Source organism: Dendrobates tinctorius, unplaced genomic scaffold (genome assembly GCF_039654945.1).
Source record: "Dendrobates tinctorius isolate UK_male_01 unplaced genomic scaffold, ASM3965494v1 ptg000007l, whole genome shotgun sequence".
Lineage (NCBI taxonomy): Eukaryota > Metazoa > Chordata > Amphibia > Anura > Dendrobatidae > Dendrobates > Dendrobates tinctorius.
Genome location: NW_027361675.1, coordinates 61,403,085 through 61,424,164, shown reverse-complemented (window position 1 = coordinate 61,424,164; position 21,080 = coordinate 61,403,085). Strand labels below are relative to the sequence as shown.

Sequence of the window (21,080 nt, the reverse complement as noted above, 5' to 3'; positions counted from 1 at the left end):
AATTATGAAAATCACATGATCAATAAACACATTAATAATATGCAAATGATAAAAAAAATAGAAAAAAACATTTTCAAAACAGCTTGATTCATTCAGTATCACATATAAGTGTGACACAGAGAAGACTCCGCACTTACACCATTGGCATGCTATCAGTGAGGTAATTAATGGTTGTCTGAGGAATGTTCTGTCATGATGAATGAGCTTATATATGCAAAATAACAAAAGCCGCTGCTGCCAACTTTCTTTGCCATTATTGACCAATGACATCCCAGATGTGCTTGATTGCAGATATGTCCAGAGATGCTGCAGGACATTGCGCATTCTGTGCAAGCTGGGGTGTGCCCCCCCTCCCTTGAGCTGGAAACTGCATTTAAGAGCTTCCCTAGACTGGTGTCCACAGGTCGGGACTCGGTCCTTTTGTCTGCCCTTATTCACTCACTGAGGTCAAGTCTGGTAAGGTTTTTAATATTAGACAGCGTAGGACCATCCCGATCAGGGACAACTTGCTGATGGTGGGATGGCTTTTATGCTATTTTTGATCAAAAACAGTATTACTAAGAACCCTGTGTTATTTAGATGCACTTTTTTATTTAGTTACAGCAGGGTTTATGCTTATTTTGCTTCTTGTAGGTTTTTAATGTTTCAGTCATGCAGGCATGACGTGTGGCCTGACGTGATGCTGAAAATTAGCGCCAGGAAAAATTTCATGTTCTCTCATGAAGGCTTCCTCATGACATTGCCAAAGTGAATTCAAGAGCAATCTCTGCCTCTTATTGCATCCAAGACAAAAGCGTAACTTATTACTGAAACGGATATTCTTTATTCCAGCCTCAATTGCTGCCTTGGTCTGCACCATGATAGCCTTTGACTGTAAAGCTAAGGAAATACCTTTAGCTGGACATCTCACTTGTAGCCCAATATTGTGCAAATGCCTTCTGATTAGTGATGGACGAACCGAACAGTAAAGTTCATGGTCCGTACTGAGCACCTACTGTCAGGCACATACCCCGAACATGGACTTACTGTTTGGGTTTAGCACCATGAACAATGTCTCTTTCACATGCTGCCATCTGTGTGACAGTGTGATAAAGGTGGTAAGTTCGTTACCTATGGTTATAGCACTGAGGTTCTCACACTATCAGGTGACAGGCATTTACTGATGAGATTACTACCTCATCATCCTACACATACTCTCACTGATAGCAAGCTAGAGCTTACAAATAAATAAAAAAACAATGTGTGTTTCTCTTCTATTTTTGATAACCAGCAAAGGCAAAACCGATACCTGCAGGCTGCAGCCCTCAAACGACTGCTTTATCATGATTGGTTATCAAGAAGAGAGGGGTCCCATGTTGTTTTTTTTAAATATCTAAAAAAATAATGAAAAATGGCGTGGCGTCCGCCCCATGTTTGACAACCAGCCAAGCTAAAGCAGACAGCAGGAAGCTGTATTCTCAGACTTGGAAGAGGCCATGGATATTGGTCCTCTCCAGCCTAAAAATTGCAGCCCGCAGCCACCTCAGAAAAGGCACATCTATTTGATGCGCCAATTCTGAGGTGGCAGGAGTAGAAATAGTTGAGGGGTTGATGTCAGCTGTTTTATGGACGCTGACATCAAGTCCAGGGGTTAGTAATGGAGAGGTGTCTATAAGCACCCCCATTACCAACCCCATAAATAGATTGTAAAAATAACCTCAGCCAGAATAAAGTCTTTTAATTGAAATAAAGACAATGACTAGAGATGAGCGAACCTGTGGACGTTCAGGTTCGCTGGGTTCGCCAAACATACAGTAATAAGTTCAGTTCGGGTCTGAACTTGACTCTGGACCCAAACCCAATAGAAGTCAAGGGGACCAAAACATGAAAAAGACAATACTTGTAGTGATTTAGGAAGAAAGATTGGCATGCAACACAGACATTGCTTTATAAAGACACAGATTATAACATTTAATGTTCACTTTTCATCCTTTATAGGAGACTTTGAAAATACCATATTACAGGACAGCGTATTACAGTACTGGAAAACTTATATCTTGTAGTGCTCTTCAAAAGATTGATACTATGTTGACCACCTCCACCCCAAAATAAAAGAAAATGGTGGTCAAAATTGTGCAACGTGCTGTGCTGTTTTTAGAGATGAGCGAACCTGTCGATGTTGAGGTTCACTGGGTTCAATGAATATACAGTAAAAAGTTTGGTTTGAGTCCAAAATTGCCCTGGAACTTGACTGGACCCAAACCTAATAGAATTAAATGGGGAACCAAACTTTTGTGCTTGAAAATGGATGTAAAATGGACTTAGTGGGGGCTAGGGGGCTGCAAAAGGAAGCTAAAAAGTTGTAAGAGCAGGACAATTGTCCTGCAAACAAATGTGGATAGAGAAATTATTTAAAATAAGAGAGTTAAAAAAAAATAAAACTCTTGAATCAGGAGACGGAGGTCCAAGTGGAGGAGGCAGAACAAGAGGAATCCAACACTGTTTTAGTGAGTTTTTTGAGTTAGGGAGCAGAATTAAAAAACAATAAAAAAAATCAATCTAGAACCAGGAGGTGGAGGTCCAAGTCGAGGAGAAGGTGGAGATTTAGGTGGACGTTACGTATGGGGAGGAGGTATCCAATGCTGCTTTTTTGGGGGGGTACTATGAAAACAGACAGTGTATTAATCTGATGGCCACTGTCTGTGTGTATATAGCCCATGTAATACGCTGCACTTTTTTGGGTTAAAAACAATGAGGACTGCATCAAATAGGGGATGTTGTTGTGTTGGCTCCTAAACAAAACAACTAATTCTAAAAATGCATATACTTTATTATTAATATTAAAAACCATAGAACATCCAAAAATCACCAAGCAATTAATTGCTGATCAAAATTGCAACCCTAGTCACACAAGTGAAAAGAATAGGATAGGGGGATTGGTGGCCTGGTTATCCCTAAAAGGTCCTTTGCTCCCCCTACCTAGCAGTGGAGGTTGGCACCCTCTTGAAGCGCAAATGGCGCCCCTGCTCCACGGTGGCTATCCCTGCTCACCCTGTTAAATACTGTTTTCAGGGGAAAAATGCAATCAAAATAAGGAAATATACAGGGAAGCAGGCTATCTGGTCAATTATGTAGACACAGTCCAATAAGTCTAATAAGCCATTCCAATAACCTTAAATCATCAAAAAACACCAAAAATAATGTAAAAGGATGGGTGCAACCAGTAACCGAAAAACATTTATTTTATGGAAAAAGACGGGGAGAATTTTGGCCTAGATTCCCTATTTACAACAGTCCCTGCCTACTAGCGGAGCTTTTAGCGGAGCTTTTTCACCCTACTTTGTACTGATGCCCCCGCTCCACGTCGTCTATCCCTTACTAGCCCTAAATAACCCTTACATATGCATGTGATCACACATAGGGAATTAGGGACAATAGATTATAGGGATTAAAATGGACTGTTGACCAGTACCCTCTCATTCTTCTCAGGCAACTAGATGAGGGCCATCATGAAGGCTAAAGAGCCCAAATCAAAAAAAGGAGAAAGGAGCTATATCATATAATATTAACTCTCCTTTAACCAGTAATATCCCTTAATAAATACAGGGATATTCATGGGAGCATCCAAAAAAATTCCAAAGATGAAATTACCATAGCTCCCATACCTCTGTAAACATGTCAATACCACTCTTATTGCTATATGCCCTCATATTGCATGATGCCCGAATTCAAGATCAGCCCTACCTGCAACCAGGCGCCATATCTGATGCTCTGTGTGAGCACAAAGTGATTATCATGTGCCTCCTGAGGAACTCCTTTTGTGGGAGGGAAACGCGTCGAAGCGAGGCGAGACGAAACTAAAATCAGCAATAAGCTAAGTTTCATTGGATGTTTATATTGGCTGATCTTGAATTCAGGCATCATGCAATAAGAGGGTATATAGCAATAAGAGTGGTATTGACATGTTTACAGAGGTATGGGAGCTATGGTGATTTCATCTTTGGAATTTTTTTTGATGTTCCCTTGAATACTAGTAGTGGGAATGTGGACAGAGCAGGAGACATTGCCGGACACACATCAGGGGATCAGCTGACGTTACTGAACCCCAGTAACACAGGAACAAGTGTTGATTGGGCGGCCGACACTTCTGAGCAGCAACTGGCAGTGTTGGAGACCCGGGTAAATACTAGAGACAGAGTGGAGCCAGAGGCCTAATTGGAGCAAGTTTTATGTCTGATGTAGTTTGAATGTGGAGGCAACAGGAGAATTTGCCGGACACACAGCAGGGGAGCAGCTGGCGTTACTGAACCCCACTAACACTGGAGCATGTGTTTTTCTCTGTGCAGACGGCACTTCTGAACAACAACTGGCGGTGTTGGAGCCCAGGTTCAATCAGGATTTAGGCTGAGGCCTAATTGGAGCAAGTTTTATATCTGATGTAGTTTGAATGTGGAGGCAGCAGGAGACTTTGCCGGACACACAGCAGGGGAGCAGCTGGCGTTACTGAACCCCACTAACACTGGAGCATGTGTTTTTCTCTGTGCAGACAGCACTTCTGAGCAACAACTGGCGGTGTTGGAGCCCAGGTTCAATCAGGGTTTAGGCTGAGGCCTAATTGGAGCAAGTTTTATATCTGATGTAGTTTGAATGTGGAGGCAACAGGAGAATTTGCCGGACACACAGCAGGGGAGCAGCTGGCGTTAAAGAACCCCACTAACACTGGAGCGTGTGTTTTTCTCTGTGCAGACGGCACTTCTGAGCAACAACTGGCGGTGTTGGAGCCCAGGTTCAATCAGGGTTTAGGCTGAGGCCTAATTGGAGCAAGTTTTATATCTGATGTAGTTTGAATGTGGAGGCAGCAGGAGACTTTGCCGGACACACAGCAGGGGAGCAGCTGGCATTACTGAACCCCACTAACACTGGAGCATGTGTTTTTCTCTGTGCAGACAGCACTTCTGAGCAACAACTGGCGGTGTTGGAGCCCAGGTTCAATCAGGGTTTAGGCTGAGGCCTAATTGGAGCAAGTTTTATATCTGATGTAGTTTGAATGTGGAGGCAACAGGAGAATTTGCCGGACACACAGCAGGGGAGCAGCTGGCGTTAAAGAACCCCACTAACACTGGAGGAGCATGTGTTTTTCTCTGTGCAGACGGCACTTCTGAGCAACAACTGGCGGTGTTGGAGCCCAGGTTCAATCAGGGTTTAGGCTGAGGCCTAATTGGAGCAAGTTTTATATCTGATGTAGTTTGAATGTGGAGGCAGCAGGAGACTTTGCCGGACACACAGCAGGGGAGCAGCTGGCGTTACTGAACCCCACTAACACTGGAGCATGTGTTTTTCTCTGTGCAGACGGCACTTCTGAGCAACAACTGGCGGTGTTGTAGCCCAGGTTTAATCAGGGTTTAGGCTGAGGCCTAATTGGAGCAAGTTTTATATCTGATGTAGTTTGAATGTGGAGGCAGCAAGACACTTTGCCGGACACACAGCAGGGGAGCAGCTGGCGTTACTGAACCCCACTAACACTGGAGCATGTGTTTTTCTCTGTGCAGACGGCACTTCTGAGCAACAACTGGTGGTGTTGGAGCACAGGATCAATCATGGTGTAGGCTGAGGCCTACTTGGAGCAAGTTTAATATCTGATGTTGTTTGAATGTGGAGGGAGCAGGAGATATTGCCAGACACACAGCAGGGGAGCAGCTGGCGTTACTGAACCCCACTAACACAGGAGCTAGTCTTTTTCTCTGTGCAGACGGCACTTCTGAGCAACAACTGGTGGTGTTGGAGCCCAGGGTCAATCAAGGAGTAGGCTGAGGCCTAATTGGAGCAAGTTTAATATCTGATGTAGTTTGAATGTGGAGGGAGCAGGAGACATTGCCGTACACACAGCAGGGGAGCAGCTGGCGTTACTGAATCCCACTAACACAGGAGCTAGTGTTTTTTTCTGTGCAGACGGCACTTCTGAGCAGCAACTGGTCATGTTGGAGCCCAGGGATTGCAGTTCAGGTGGTAGAAACATGAACACAACAGGAGACCTGGATACTGTTGCCAACCAATTATTTATTGTGGAAGAGGACTGGCAAATTCCGGGGAGATCCAGGCCTTGTTCATTTTCAGAAAAGTAAGTCGGTCAACGTTATCGGAGGATAGTCGCGTGCGACGGTCTGTTAGTACACCACCTGCGGCACTAAAGACGCGTTCCAATAATACACTAGCAGAAGGGCAAGCCAGCACCTCCAATGCATACTGGCTAAGCTCTGGCCATGTATCCAGCTTAGAGACCCAAAACTTGAAGGGGAAAGAGTCGTCTTGGAGTACACTGATAGGGCAAGACATGTAGTCTGTCACCATTTGACGGAAACGTTGCCTCCTGCTGACTGGAGCTGTGTGTCATGGTGTAGACATTTGTGGCGGGCACACAAAACTTTGCCACATTTGGTCCATACTGGTCTTGCCTTGTGCTGAGGCGCTGCCTCTGCTCCCTCTTTGTGCAGAGCTTCTTCCACTGCCTCGACGCACAGAGCTTCTTTGTAAAGCACTAGCATCACTGCTCTTGTGTGGAATGGAGAACATGATGGAATGCACCAGTGTGTCTTGGTACTCCCGCATTTTACGCTCCCGGTTCAACAGTGTTATGAGGCTTTGTAAGTTGTCCCGGTAGCGAGGATCTAGGAGGGTGTACACCCAATAATCAGCCGTGTTGAGAATGTGGGCGATGCGTCGGTCGCTTCTCAGGCACTGCAGCATGAAATCAACCATGTGCTGCAGACTCCCAACTGCCCAAGAAATGCTGTCCCCTGCTTGAGGCATCATCTCTGCCTGCTCTGCATCACCCCACCCTCGCTCTACATACTGACTACTAGAGCATTGTGTACCTCCCTCCTCTGGAGAGATGTCTTCCTCCTCCATTGACTCCTCCTCATCCTCCTCACAAAGTGTCCCCTGCCTAGGCCTTTGTGAGGAACCACGTTGCGCAGACTGTCCAGAAGCAGATGGCATTTGTGACTCCTCATCCTCCACCTCATCCAAAACCTCTTCCTTAGTGCTTGCAATGTTTTTTGAAGCAGGCAGATAAAGGGGACAGTAATGCTGACTAGTGCATCATCTGCACTCGCCATCCGCGTAGAATCATCAAAGGCATGCAAAACGTGGCAGATGTCCTTCATAGAGGCCCACTCAGTGGTGCTGAAGTGTGACCGGCGCACAGTGCGACTTGTTTGCGCCTGATGCAGCTGGTACTCCATCACTGCTGCCTGCTGCTCACACAACCGCTCCAACATATGTAACATTGAATTCCACCTGGTGGGCAGGGCACATATGATGCGATGTTCCGGAAGGCGGAATCGGCGCTGCAGAGCTGCAATGCGCGATCTTGCCATGCTGGAACGCCGCAAGTGAACGCACTCTATGCGGACCTTGTGCAGCAGTGCATCAAGATCCGGATAGTCCCTCAGAAAGCTCTGCATGACCAAATTGAGCACATGTGCCAGACTTGGGAAGTGAGTGAGGTTGCCTAGGCCCAAGGCTGCCACCAGATTTCGGCCATTGTCACACACTACCAAGCCTGGTTGGAGATTCGCTGGCACAAACCACACATCGCTCTCCTGCTTGATGGCATTCCAGAGCTCCTGCGCTGTGTGACTTCGATTCCCCAAAGAAATTAATTTCAGTACGGCCTGTTGACGTTTGGCCACGGCTGTGCTCATATCAGGTAAGCGTTCACGGGTCCATGTGGAGGTAGACCGTGAAGGCTCCTGCAGCGCTGATTCTGAGGAACTTGAGCATGAGGAGGAGTCAATGTGTACAGACTGGATTCCTGCAATCGTTGGAGTTGGCAGAACACGTACAGTGCCACTCTCAAGATCTGTACCCAGCTCCACAACATTAACCTAATGGGCAGTGAGGGAAAGGTATCGTCCCTGTCCATGGTTACTGGTCCACGCATCGGTGGTCAGGTGGACCTTGCTACTGACGGCGTTTAGTAGCGCATATTTAATTTTTCCCTCCACATGATTTTGCAGGGCAGGGACGGCTTGCCTGCTGAAATAAAAGCGGCTGGGCATGGTGTATTGTGGGACTGCCTATGCCATGAAGGTACGGAAGGTGTCAGTCTCCACCAGACTGAATGAGAGCATTTCAAGGGCCAGTAGTTTTGCAATGCCAGCATTCAGAGCCTGTGCTTGGGGATGGTTTGCCGAGTATGGCCGCCTTTTCTCCCAAGCCTGTGCTACCGATGGCTGTAGAGTGGCCTGGGAGTGTGAGGATGACAGGGAAAGTGGTGCTGTGGGTGGAATGTCACTGGGTCTCTGGACAACAGTGCCAGACGTTCTTCCATGGCAATCCTGTGAGGAAGCCAAACCAGCTGTGTGTGAGCTGGAGGAAGAGGCTACAACACGAGGTGAAGAGGTGGTACGTGGTGCTGTAGGTTGGCCTACGTCTTCAGTTTGTCTTTGTAACTTGACCACGTGCTTGGTCCGCACGTTTCCACATATTTGTGGTATTGAGGTTGCTGACACTTTTCCCTCTTTTGACTTTCTGAATACACAGCTTGCATTTGACAAAGCAAATGTCATCTGCAACTGTGACAAAAAAGGACCACGCACTGCAAGTCCTGGGAGTGCCCGTTTTGGCTTTTGGAAGAGGAATGCTCCTAACGGGTGCCGAAGTGGAGGCTACAGGCAACCAAGTCTGCCCCCTCCCTCTCCCTCCTGTTTTGGCCATTCGGGGAATCTCTTCCTCAGAGCTGCTCCCACCACCTTCCTGTTCCTCATGCCATGATGGGTCAAGGACCTCATCATCTACACCCCCCTCTTCAAACACCTGCTTCTCCTGGGTAGTCTCGCCAGCACAGTATGCACCAGAAAGTGGCACATGAGTCGCATCATTTGAAGCGTACTGAGGTGTGCTACCATAGGCACTGGCCCACCTGCCTCTTCAGATTCAGAGGGACAAAGCAGTTGCGCATCACTGCATACTCCCTCTTCTTCACATTCTAGAATGCTGCTTGGCTGGCACCCTGTTTCCATACCAAGAGATTCAGAGAACAGAAGTAGAGATGGCTCCTGTCCAGGGCTCTCTGACTGCCTGGGCAATTTGGCAGGTGGTGAAAAGACAGATGGTTGCTCTTCAGTGCTCTGGTCCTGAGAGGATGTGGAAGTAATTGAAGTCGATGCGTTAGCTGCCATCCATACGACAACGGCTTCAATTTGTTCGTCCCGCAGCAGTGGGGTATAGTGAGGTCTTACAAAGCTGTGCATAAAGGACTGTTGCCTGGCAAAACTGGGGGATGCTGAGTCACTGGTGCCCGCAGAAGGCACAGAATCACCACGTCCTCTCCCTGCTGAATCTCCACGCCCACGACCACGTGCCTTACTCCCTGCCTTCTTCATCTTGGTAGACTGATAAAGATAGGCAGAAAAGTACAAAGGGGGGGCTTAGTGTGCTTATTCCTGAACAGCTGCTAACAGGTATAAGAAACACTAATTTTATAAGGTGTGTGGACTACACTTTAATATGAGCTAATGTGGCCTACACAACAGTCAAGTGGAGTGTTTGGTGAACTTTATTTACGTGTTTTTTTTTCAAAAAAGCAAAAAGGATGTGACCAAAGATGTGAAAGCAATAGTATCACAAACTTTTTGAAGCTATTACAATGCAGGAAGGTAACCTACAATGCAATAGATAAGGCTCCAAAAAATAGGCTAATACTAATCTGGCTGCGGCTGCAGGGCACAAGCAAGAAAAAAGGCTCCTCTATCTACTCCTATATAGTGTTTGCAACCAACCAATGTAGATGGATACGGATGGAAGCACACTAATAGGAGAAAAAATCAGGAAAAATGAGCTGCAATAAAAAAAAAGGACTATGTATGAGGCAGTGACGCACGCTGAGCGGACTACAACCAGAGGTGGCTGCAGAACACACTACAACGTGAGCTGCACTCACACACAGAGACCTCACAGACAGCCGTGAACAGTGCAGAGAACTGGGCACTAGCACTGAAAGGCTGCAGAAAGGCTCCGCTGTCTACTCCTATAGTGTTTGCAACCAATGTAGATGGATACGGATGGATGCACACTAATAGGAGAATTAATGAAAAATGAGCAGCAATAAAACAAAAATAAATATGTATGAGGCAGTGACGCACGGTGAGGGGCCTACAACCAGAGGTGGCTGCAGGACACACTACAGCATGAGCTGGACTCACACAGACCTTGCAGACAGCTGTGAACAGCGCTGCATGGCAAAAGAAAGCTACAGTGATTGATAATGTAGCCTGGGTAAAGCACAATATTATATAGCAAATGGCTATCTCTAACTGTCCCTCAGAGTCTTGAACAGCAGCCTGTCCTAACTGAATTCACAGCAGATTGAACCGTAAATGGTGACGGCGGCTTTTATAGTGCATCATGACATCATTTCAGCAGCCATTCACAGTCATGCCATTAGTTAGCATGCCTACATGCCTAACAGGATGTGCCCACACTTCTGAGGATTCCTCATTGGCTGAATCAAATCAAACTTGGCTCATAGCATTATGGGAACTTCCGATTCCGGTATTCGATATGCAAAAAGTATCGGAACTCAGTATCGGAATTCCGATACCGCGAATATCGGCCGATACCCGATATTTGCGGTATCAGAATGCTCAACACTAGTTAAGAGGCACCGAGGGACAGCAAGTAGTAGAAATAGCCTGAGAGGTGAGATATGATTGTTATTTGTTTTTTTAACCTTTTGCTGGCCCTTTACGGCTCAGCAAAATGGAGGCCATCTGGCTGCCTTGTTGCTGAATTCATACAGAGATAAATACAAAAAATCCATATGCTGGAGAAGATGGATTTTTTCAAAATACAAGAAGACTTCAAGTCCACTTAAATAAATTTGCAGATCTCCACTCTGGACATCATTGGGTAAAGTGCTGCAGAATATGTTAATATTACTGCTGGGCTTCTTGATATTCTTTTGGATTTGTTTTCAATAAAAAAATGAACTTTGAGCTAATACAAAATGTATTATTCCTGAAAGGTATTTCTCTAAATAATGGAAATGGAAAAATTGGGTTCTGTGTCATATTAAACCTTAATGTGTTCTATCTGTATTTAAAAATGTATGCACACATTATTTGCAAAAGTTAATAATAAGTAAACTTTCACAGTGGATATAAAAAGTGATTAAAATGACAGTTTTTTGTCATGTTAAAAAGATTATACCAAGAACAAGAAGTTCAGAACATTTTCCACCTTTAATGTTACCCATAATGTGTGCAAATCCATTTTAAAACAAACTAAAATCATTTGGGAGTGGTGAGGAAAATGGAATAAAATTAACAAGATTAAAACAATGTGGTTGCAAAAGTGTAAAACTTATAATTAGGAATGTGCTTGTGTTCAGAATCAGCCAATAACGCACTAATTGCCTAAGGCAAATGGAGATCACTATTAAGGACCATAACAGAAAATTTAACTTTTAATTTTAACTTATGAAGAGACACACACATTTAAAAACACACATTTTCTGGTGAAAAATTAAGGGTTAGTCTCAATTAATTCATATAAAGTGCTGGTGCTTCATTAGTTGCAGAAACAGATTTTCTACTCTGTTTATTCTATGTACTGCTCACAAAATTAGAATATCATCAAAAAGTTAATTTATTTCAGTTCTTCAAAACACAAAGTGAAACTCATATATTATATAGAGTCATTACTAACAAACAGAGCAATCTATCTCAAGTGTTTATTTCTGTTAATGTTGATGATTATGGCTTACAGCCAGCGAAAACCCAAAAGTCTTTATCTCAGTAAATTAGAAAAATTAACAAAAAACACCTGCAAAGGCTTCCTCAGGCTGAGTTCACACGTGGCGTTTTTTTCGCGTTTCCGCGGCGGTTTTAACCGCGCGATTTTGCCGCAAAAGTGCGAAAAATAAGCATCCCATGCATTCCTATGGGATTCCGCAATGCTGTACTAATGCTGCGGTTTTTACCGCGGCGGAATCGCTTCGCGGTAAAAACCGCAGCATGCTCATTAATTTGCGGAATCGCGGCAATCCCGCACCCATAGGAATGCATTGTTCCGCTTACTTCCCGCATGTGGCTGTGCACACCATGCGGAAAGTAAGCAGAACATTTGCGGATGGTACCCACGGTCCGGAGGAGAGGAGACTGTCCTCCGGGCTTTGGGTACCATATCCCTGTAAAAAATAGAATTTAAAAATAAAAAATATTGTTATTCTCACCCTCCGACGTCCCGCGCAGTCTTCCTGCTTCTCTTCACGCTCCCGTTCCCAGTAGTCCTTTGCGAAAATGCCCGCGATGGCGTCCGTTCTCGCGGGATCGCGAAGTCTCGCGGTCATTCGCGCGACGTCATCGCGAATTACCGCGAGACGTCGCGATCCCGCGAGAACTGACGTCATCGCGGGCATTTTCGCAAAGGATTACTGGGAACGCCTGCGCGGGACGTCGGAGGGTAAGAATAACACTATTTTTTATTTTTTTTTTACATTCTATCTTTTACTATTGATGCCGCATAGGCGGCCTCAGTAGTAAAAAGTTGGTCACACTTGTCAAACACTATGTTTGACGAGTGTGACCAACCTGTCAATCAGTTCTCCAAGCGATGCTACAGATCGCTGGGAGAACGCTAGCATTTTGCAAGCTAAATACGCTTGCAAAATGCTAGTTTTTCCGCGGGAAAATCGCGGGAATTTAAAATGCGATTTTCCCGCGGACTGGAATTCCGGAATTCTCGCGGTAATTTCCGCGAGAGTTCCGGTACGTGTGCACTTAGCCTAAATGTTTAAAAGGGTTCCTCAGTGTGTTTCAGTAGGCTCTACAATCATGGGAAACAGTGCTGTCTTGTCATATGTCCAGGAGACAGTCATTGATACACTCCACAAGGAAAGAAAATGTTGCATTTCATTTGGAAATCAAGGTCCCAGAGTCTGGAGGAAGAGTGGAGAGGCACACAATCCAAGCTGCTTGAGGTCTAATGTGAAGTTTCCACAATCAGTGATAGTTTGAGGAGCCATGTCATCTACTGGTGTTGGTCCACTGTGTTTTATCAAGACCAAAGTGAGCGCAGCCATCTACCAGGAAATTTTAGAGCATATCATGCTTCCCTCTGCTGACAAGCTTTTGGTACATGGAGATTTCATTTTCCAGCAGGACTTGGCACCTGTCCACACTGCCAAAAGTACCAATACCGGGCTAAAAAACAACAGTATCACTGTGCTTGATTGGCCAGCAAACTCACCTGACCTTAACCCCATAGAGAATCTATGGGATATTGTCAAGAGGAAAATGATAGACACCAGACCCAACAATGCAGATGAGCTGAAGGCTGCTATCAAAGAAACGTGGGCTTCCATAACACCTCAGCAGTGCCACAGGCTGATCGCCTCCATCCACGCCACATTGATGCAGTAATTAATGGAAAAGTAGCCCCGACCAAGTATGGAGTGCATTTACTGAACATACATTTCAGTAGGCCAACATTTCAGATTTTAAAATAATTTTTTTACGCTGGTGTTATAAAGTATTCTAATTTACTGTGAAGATGACTTTTCAGTTTTTATTGGCTGTAAGCCATGATCATCAACTTTAACCGCTTCCCGACCGCCCACTGTAGATAAACGTTGGCGCTTGCTGGGCTTTGTGCAGCGCCGACGTTTATCTACTGTCGGCGATTTTGTGCCCCCCGGGACCCCCACATACCTTACAACGCGGGGATCCCGGTGCACAATGCATGCTGGGACCCCCGACGTCATCGAGACCTGATTGGTTCAGGTCCTGATGACGTCAGCGTCACTGCAGCCAATGGGAGCGATCACTGGGAAAGCTGCTTGTTTCCCGGCGATCTCCCTCATTGTAACGCGGCTTCTCCCTCTGATCTCACTGACAGATGATCAGAGGTGAAGCAGCGTTACTGTGTGACTAGCTCGCTGCCTGGCACAGCTGATCGCTGCCTGGCACAGCTGTGCCAGGCAGCGATCTTGTCACACAGTAACGCTGCTTCACCTCTGATCATCTGTCATTGTGAGATCAGAGGAGAAGTCACGTTACAGTGTGACAGGCAGCGATCTAGTCACATAGTATCACTGCTTCTCCTCTGATCATCTGTCAGTGTGAGATCAGAGGAGAAGTGGCGTTACTATGAGTCAGATCGCAGCGCAGCAATCTTGTCACAAAAATAAAAAAAGTAAAGAAAAAAAAAGAAAAAAGCAGGTACACAGGTTAGGGCTAGGGCAAGGGCTAGGGCTAGGGTTAGGGTTAGGGTTAGGGTTAGGGCTAGGGTTAGGGTTAGGGTTAGGGCTAGGGCTAGGGCTGGGATTAAGGTTATGTGTGTGGGTGTTAGGTTTGTGGTTAGGGTTATGGTTAGGGCTGAGATTAGGGTTAGGGGTGTGTTGGGGTTAGAGTTGGAATTAGAATTGTGGGTTTCCACTGTTTAGGTACATCAGGGGCTCTGTAAATGCAATATGACGCCCGCAGACCATTCCATCAAAGTCTGCATTTCAGAACGTCACTACTTCCCTTCCGAGCCCCACCGTGAGCCCAAACAGTAGTTTTCTTCCACATATGGGGTACCAGCGTACTCAGGGCAAATTGGACAACAACTCTTAGGGTCCAATTTCTCCTGTTACCCTTGTGAAAATAAAAATTGGGGGCTAAAAGATAATTTTTGTGGAAAAAAAAATGATTTTTTTATTTTCACGCCTCTACATTATAAACTTTACTGAAACACTTGGGGGTTCAAAGTGCTCAACACACATCTAGATAAGTTCCTTGGGGGGGTCTAGTTTCCAAAATGGGGTCACTTGTGGGGGATTTCCACTGTTTAGGTACATCAGGGGCTCTGCAAACGCACATGACACCCGCAGACCATTCCATCAAAGTCTGCATTTCAGAACGTCACTACTTCCCTTCCGAGCCCCACCGTGTGCCCAAACAGTAGATTTCTTCCACATATGGGGTATCAGCGTACTCAGGACAAATTGGACAACAACTTTTGGGGTCCAATTTCTCCTGTTACCCTTGTGAAAATAAAAATTGGGGGCTAAAAGGTCATTTTGTGGAAAAAAAAATGATTTTTTATTTTCATGGCTCTACGTTATAAACTTCTGTGAAGCACTTGGGGGTTCAAAGTGTTCAAAAAAAATCTAGATAAGTTCTTTAAGGGGTCTAGTTTCCAAAATGGGGTCACTTGTGGGGGGTTTCCACTGTTTAGGTACATCAGGGGCTCTCCAAATGCGACATGGCATCCGATCTCAATTCCTGCCAATTCTGCATTGAAAAAGTCAAACGGCGTTCCTTCCGTTCTGAGCTCTGCCGTGTGCTCAAACAGTGGTTTAGCCCCACATACGGGGTATCTGCGTATTCGGGAGAAATTGCACAAAACATTTGAACCACAAAATTTTCTCTTTTTACACTTGTGAAAATAAAAAAAAAATGGTTTTGAAGTAAAATGTTTGTGAAAAAAAGTTAAATGTTTATTTTTTCCTTCCATATTCCATTCATTCATGTGAAGCACCTGATGGGTTAATAAAGTTCTTGAATGTGGTTTTGAGTACATTGAGAGGTGCAGTTTTTAGAATGGTGTCACTTTTGGGTATTTTTTGTTATATTAACCCCCCAAACTCACTTCAAATGTGAGGTGGTCCCTAAAAAAAATGGTGTTGCAAATTTTGTTGTAAAAATGAGAAATCGCTGGTCAACTTTTAACCCTTATAACTTCCTAAAAAAAAAAAATTATGTTTCCAAAATTGTGCAGATGTAAAGTAGACATGTGGGAAATGTTATTTATTAACTATTTTGTGCGATATCACTCTTTGATTTAAGGGCATAAAAATTAAAAGTTTGAAAATTGCAAAATTTTCTAAATTTTTGCCAAATTTTGATTTTTTTAACAAATAAGTGCAGCTCATATCTAAATTTTTTTACCACCATCATGAAGTACAATATGTCATGAGAAAACAATGTCAGAATCAGTAGGATCCGTTGAAGCATTCTAGAGTTATGACCTCATAAAGTGACACTGGTCAGAATTGAAAAAATTGGCCAGGTCACGAAGGCAAAAACAGGCTTGGGTGTGAAGGGGTTAATATAAATAAACACTTGAAATAGGTCACTCTGTTTGAAATGACTCTATATAATATATGAGTTTCACTTTTTGTATTGATGAACTGAAATAAAATAACTTTTTGATGTTATATATAATTATATATATACATACACACAGGGTGGGCCGTTTATATGGATACACCTCAAGAGTGGGAGAAGAGGATTACAATGACAATCCAACACAATGGGCAGCACTTTGAACACATTTTATAAGTTGTCATAAACTTGTAAATAACTCATAAAATAATAAAGTTACGTTAAAATCAAGCACACCATTGTTTTTCTTGTGAAATTCTCAATGAGTTTGATGTGTCACATGACCCTCTTCCCATTGGAAAAAATAAAGTTGGTCCAAAATGGCCAACTTCAAAATGGCTGCCATGGTCACCCCCAATCTTGAAAAGTTTCCCCCCTCCCATATGCTAATGTGCCACAAACAGGAAGTTGATATTACCAACCATTCCCATTTTATTTAGGTGTATCCATATAAATGGCCCACCCTGTGAATATATATATATGTGTTTATTTTGACCCTTCGCACACATATCAGCTGATATCAGGCAAAACTACCTACTGTTGCCCCCTTACAAATTGATGGATTAAAGGTGACCTCATCTGTTCAACCTTATTTGTCCTAAACTGCTGCAACTATCCTCTATAGGTGCACCACTTCAAGTCACTGCACCAGTAAACAGCCATTAGCCTCCCCAACATGTTAGGCCTTACGCTTAGAACAGTGAGGCTGAGTGTTAAATCAGAATCAGCCAATCACACGGAAACATATGCTAAATAGTAATCAGTACAAAGCAGCTGTCATTTACATTGATTTGGATGAAGTCCATATAAAGTTTAGCTCTTATAGTAGGATTTGCCTGACCCTTTTTTAGTTGCATTTTGCAGAAAAAGCCATGGTCTGTGAACAGGATACAACAAAGCAAAGGGATCTCATTGTTGAAATTTATCAGCCAGGAGAAGGATACAAAAAAAGTGATGCATTATTAGGCACATAGAAAATATTGACATGAGGGGTTCTTTCATTAAGAAATATTGAACTTGTTGCAAATTGCATGAATGTTCTGAAATTCTTTTTCTTGGTATAATCTTTTTAACATGACAAAAAACTGTCATTTTAACCACTTTTTATAACCACTGTGAAAGTTTACTTATTTTTATCTTTTGCAAATAATGTGTGCATAAATGTTTAAATACAGATAGAATACATTAAGGTTTAATATGACACAGAAACCAATTTTTCCATTTCCATTATTTAGAGAAATACCTTTCAGGAATAAAATATTTTGTATTAGCTCAAAGTTCATTTTTTCTATTTGAAAATAAATCCAAAAGAATATCAAGAAGTCTAGAAGTACTGTAATATTAACATATTCTGCAGCACTTTACCCAATCATGTCTAATGGAAAACCTTAAAGTGGTTGTCCACTACCTTGTCATTGATGACCTATCACTAAGATAGGTCATCAATGTCTGATCGGACGGGATCTGACGCAAAGCACCCCCTCCAATCAGCTTATCTTGGAGTCGGCGGTGGCCGCCACCCGGAACTGCTCAAGTGCGGAGCTGCTCCATATTCTGATAGTGACCGTGGAAAGGGTACTGAACATCCACCTCCTATTCAAATTAATGATTAAGTAGAATAGGTCATCAATTATAAAGTAGCGGACAACCTCTTTAAATCAGAGACATATCCTTAAAAATAGCAGTTTGATTGCTCTAAAACGATAAAATCAATTACACAATGTAAATATTTAGTATAAATGACAACGTTTCACAAACCTTAATTCCAAGTTCAATGTTTTCACCTCCATAAACATCCATTCCAGGATCCAATAGACCAATCTCTCCAAAGAATTGTCTGTTAACAACAAAGGAGCAGCCAATCATGGCAGGAGTCCTAAGAAATTAAGAAGAAAATATAAGTATATTTTGGAGTTTATTATGTTCAAGATGTACAGTAGTTTAAATAGGTAATGAAAATTAAATTACAAAAAGGCTAAAAGACTAAAATCAGTTATATGGCCATCTCGTTCAGTCTACTCTCCAGCAATGTTAATCCAGAGAAGCGAAAAAATCCCTTTTGTGGCATAGGTCAATTTTCTTCATTTTTGGGAAATAATTCTTTGTGAATATCTACACACGAAACAGTTGGATATCTCTGGCTGTATAAGACAACATGCTGCTACTTTGTAATCACCTTTAGCACTTACTGTAGAATTACAGGAAATATGATGCAAATAGAGAGGCAGGTGAGAAATATCAAATGTAGCCAAGTTGAAAACGACAAATAACTTGTTACATTTTCACAGAAAGATATCTCATTTACGTTTATTAAGATAACATTACACAAGCCATTGACTGATGCCAGGTTATGTGTCAAATTACAATTTTCAGTGCTGAGGTCTAGAGACAACATTTCTACTTGTGGAGAGTATAACAGGTGGCACTATAGAGTTCCAGTCTACTTCCTCTCTGAAGAGGCAACTTGCACATTAATTTTTGGTGCTGTGTTATTTCAGTTAAGGTAAACTTGGCTACATCTGTACATGGCTGCTTTGCTTACAAATTGAAAGCTAAGATCATTGTCCTGTACATTGACCTACAGCTGCCATCTAAAAACCAGCAAATCGACAAATGTGTATAAATGCAATGACAGGGGTTGGACAAAATAATGGAAACACCTAACCTTTTGGCATCATAATCTTCGAACATGTTATAAACATGCAAACCGTGACATATGGTAATGTTTTGCAGTTGATTATTTGTGATATGTGTATGTAAATTAACTGTTTGGTTTGCAGAATTGTAAGAACATTGATGAGAATCTGATACCAATGGCAGACCTCTTGGATTTTCAAAGAGGCCAAATTGTTGGTGCTCGTATGGCAGGCGCTAGTGTAACAGAAAGTGCCCGAATGCTTGGCGTGTCAAGAGGTACTGTCTCCAAAGTAACGACTGCATTTGAAAGAGAAGGAAAAACGTCCGCAGCAAAGCACAGGTCCGGCCGAAAGTCGAAGTTGACTGAGAGAGACCGTCGGACTCTAAAGCGAATTGTGAGAGAGGATCGCAAGACCACGGCTCCGAAAACCACTGCTGAGCTCAATGAACACCTACAGAACCCAGTTTCCACGAAAACTGTTCGTCGGGAGCTGCACAAATCTGGATTCCACGGAAGAGCTGCAATTCGAAAACCGTTGCTCTCAATGACAAATGTTTCCAAGCGTTTAGAGTGGTGTAGAAACCTCCAGAATTGGTCCCTCGAGCAGTGGAAACATGTGATATTCTCAGACAAATCATCGTTTACCCTATTTCTGACCTCCGGTCGAGTGTACGTTTGGAGACAGCCGAAAGAAGCATTCCATCCAGACTGCCTTCTCCCAAGCGTAAAACATGGCGGAGGTTCTGTGATGATCTGGGGCGCTATTTCGTGGAGATTCGCCGGGCCAATGATATCCCTTCATGGAAGAATTAACAGCCGAGATTATTTAGGCATTTTGCGTGACCAAGTGCATCCTATGGTTCAAGCACTGTTCCCGGAAGGGAACGCCATCTTTCAGGATGATAATGCACCAATTCATAAAGCTAGAATCGTTAAAGCACGGCATGAGGAACATTGTAATGAAGTTGAGCATCTTATCTGACCTCTACAATCACCAGACCTCAACATTATTGAGCATTTATGGCAGATTTTAGAGATTCAAGTTAGACGTCGATTTCCGCCGCCATCGTCGCTCAAAGAACTGGAGGGTGTTTAACTGAAGAATGGGCTACAATTCCTTTGGAAACAATTCACACCATGTATGAATCCATACCTCAGATAATTGAGGCTGTAATCGCCGCAAAAGGTGGACCTACACCATATTAAACTAACTTTTGTTGATGTTTCCAGGTGTTTCCATTATTTTGTCCAACCCCTGTATATTAAATCTTCCATAAAAACAATAAAAACACATATAGAGAGACAAACATCTAGATGGGCACAGAAAAATCTACAATAAAAATAAATATAAGACACACCTTTGTCACACAGTGCACAAGGTGAACAAATCTGGAACAGAAGTAAGGGAATGCAAACATTGGGGAAGGGGGTTACTCGCAAGTTCTTATAAAAGTATAAATAGGTAAAATGGTTAGTGGAGATATATTCCAATACAATTATGCCTCCTGCTGACATACAAATCCTGTAAGCTATGTTCAGGAGGCATGAAAGGTAACCTTTCTAGTTCTAATATGCTATATCTATGATCTATCTATCCCATATCTACCTATCTATCTATCCATCTATCTATCCCATATCTATCTATCTATCTATCTATCTCATATATATCTATCTAATATGTATCTATCCCATATCTATCTCATATCTATCTATCCCATATCTATCTATCTATCTATCTATCTATCCAATATCTATCTATCTATCTATCTATCTATCTATCTATCTATCTATCTATCCCATATCTATCAATCTATCTATCCCATATCTATCTATCGATCTATCTATCTCATATCTATCTATCTCATATCTATCTATCTATCTATCTATCTATCTATAAATCCCATATCTATCCCATATCTATCTATCTACCTATCCCATATCTATCTCATATCTATCTATCAAATATGTATCTATCTATCTATCTATCTCATATCTATCTATCTATCTATCTATCTATCCCATATCTATCTATCCAATATCTATCTATCCCATATCTATCTATCTATCTATCTATCCCATATCTATCTATCTATCTATCTGTGGGGAGGAGGACCCCCATATAGTGTTTGGGCCGGAACCAGGGAGACCGCCATCAGGGTTATTGAAGGAACCACACCAGGGGGATTAAAAAGGGAGACATGCGACTGAACTTGTCAGGGCAACAAGGGGCGGGGCTAAGACACAAGGAGCAGGGGGCGCGCTGAGGTGGCAGTTGGGAGAGAGCCAGAGAGAAGGCAGGAAGCAGGGTGACT

At 43.2% G+C, this 21,080-nt stretch overlaps 1 protein-coding gene across 2 annotated transcripts in view; it reads right to left on the bottom strand.

The window, feature by feature from the left end:
* GALNT17 (polypeptide N-acetylgalactosaminyltransferase 17) overlaps nucleotides 1-21,080 on the bottom strand; it is a 785,890-nt gene that overhangs the window by 220,757 nt on the left and 544,053 nt on the right. For both annotated transcript variants that reach the window (XM_073575053.1, XM_073575045.1), the window contains exon 6: nucleotides 17,889-18,006. In XM_073575053.1, coding sequence (XP_073431154.1) covers nucleotides 17,889-18,006 — 118 coding nt within the window. The remainder of the gene's footprint in view (nucleotides 1-17,888; nucleotides 18,007-21,080) is intronic.